The following is a 1,793-nucleotide window of genomic DNA, read 5'->3' on the forward strand; positions in this document are numbered from 1 at the left end:
TCAAAGTCAGGAGTAAAACGATGACTTCCCCCTGTTCTGGGGGGAAGTCCTTTTCAGTGCTACGGAAGTGGACGCTGGACACCGTCCACCGTGGAAGACCCAGAGAGTCTCTGGGCTGTGTAAACAAACGCAGCATTCGCCCCCTGTTAGAATTTCGGTTGCCGGTATTATCCCTGTTTTCCTGCAAGCTTTCAGGCAGGTGACATCCTGCGCCCTCCTCAAAGCCAACAGCCCTCAGGCTGGCAGTGAGCGCCTGCTTCCAACCCCAACCCGGTTCTGAGGCTCCATCTGAAAGAGATGCAGCCGTCTGAGGCAAGGAGGGAGCGACACAGAACAGTTTTCACACACCAGGAGGTTGAGGGGCAGCTGAACTACTGCTCGTGCTCGGTCGAAGCGCAGAACACCAACACGGGGCTACAGCGTCTGCTGCGTGACTGGAGTTAAAACACGCCCTGCACGTTACTCACGACGACTCATGTGACTCATGGCCGTGTGGCAACCAGGGGCCCAGCACAGACACTCCACTACAACAGCAAGTTCCCTTTCATCCTTCCCAGTCCCATCTGAGTACCTGAGCCAGAGCCAGAGGTGGACAGATCGTAGACTAGATCCTGCAAGGTCTTGTCCTTCGACAGGCACATTTCGCAGGAGGGGTCCTCCATGTCCAGCCGCTGCCGGTTGTGATAGACCCGTTGGTGGTGATGGAAAACAAAGACTACGATGATCATGACGACAAACACGAGGAAGACGGGTCCAGCAATCACCGCCACCAGCTCCACGGGCCCCCAGCTCGACGGGGGTTCGTTATCTTTCAGATGCCCTTGAGAGAGAAGGGAGAAGAAAATCAGACACTTTCTCCAGCGTTCTTTAAGGACTTTCATCTTGTGTTTTCATTATCCTTGCAGAACCTGCACGATTTTAGCTTGTTGCTCCAGGACAGCAGAGGACTCACCAAATAAGGGTATTAACCTGGGACTGATCACGTCATCACACAGGCAAACTACGGGTAAAACCCCCCAGAGAAGATGGTGCTTCACTTGTGGGAGCGGGGATTATCGGCACTTGCTGCTTCAAAGCGTCTGGGAGCCTGTTCTGGGCTGACTTCACGGGGACCACCTGCATTTTACCTTCCACCTGAACTCCCCAAGTGGGAGAAACCCCAACCAGCTAGGAAGGACCCAGGTCTCCCTCTCTCCCAAGCACCACGTGCCCTCTCTGCCCCAGGAATTAGAAAGCGGCAGACATTTCCCACACCCTCACTCAAAGGCAGGGCTGCTGCTTCCTTCTGTGTTCAGGATCTGGGCACCCTCCGCCCCACACACTCCTCCAAAGTTCCTGCAGCGTTCCCGTACTTGTGGCTCGTCAATGCAAAGATCTGCAGCCCCAGCAGAAGGGAAGTGACTCTGGCTGACGGAAGGCAGGAGAGGGATCTGCTCTGCCCAGGGAACAGGCATTGTGCAGCAGAAGCTGAAGTTTAACTGCAGATGATTGTTGCTGCTGCTTTAGGAGCCCGTGGACGCCAGCAGCAGGGCTGGTAAGGTCAGAGGAGTCTCGTAATACGGAGCAGGCAGGATAAAAAACCCCAAACTTTGGAAGCTTCTCCTACCCTCAAGTACAACCTCATCATGTGGTGACTTTTTGCTGGCCACAAGGGAGTGCAAGCAACTTCACATTTTAATTTGAAGTAGTTTGTTATTACTTCCTCTTTACAGATCAAGGAAATAAACCCAGTGCTCGAGTTCACACAGCAACCTTAGGGGAGAAGTGAAAACAGGGCTGGGAACTGTTCATTC

At 53.7% G+C, this 1,793-nt stretch overlaps 1 protein-coding gene across 1 annotated transcript in view; it reads right to left on the minus strand.

Annotated features, from left to right (window-relative positions):
- ACVR1B (activin A receptor, type IB) overlaps window positions 1-1,793 on the minus strand; it is a 6,209-nt gene that overhangs the window by 3,959 nt on the left and 457 nt on the right. Inside the window, exon 2 of the mRNA XM_010142992.1 lies at window positions 572-820. Within this exon, the coding sequence (XP_010141294.1) occupies window positions 572-820 (249 nt within the window). The remainder of the gene's footprint in view (window positions 1-571; window positions 821-1,793) is intronic.

This window comes from Buceros rhinoceros, unplaced genomic scaffold, assembly GCF_000710305.1.
Source record: "Buceros rhinoceros silvestris isolate BGI_N320 unplaced genomic scaffold, ASM71030v1 scaffold31989, whole genome shotgun sequence".
NCBI classification, from domain to species: Eukaryota; Metazoa; Chordata; class Aves; order Bucerotiformes; family Bucerotidae; genus Buceros; species Buceros rhinoceros.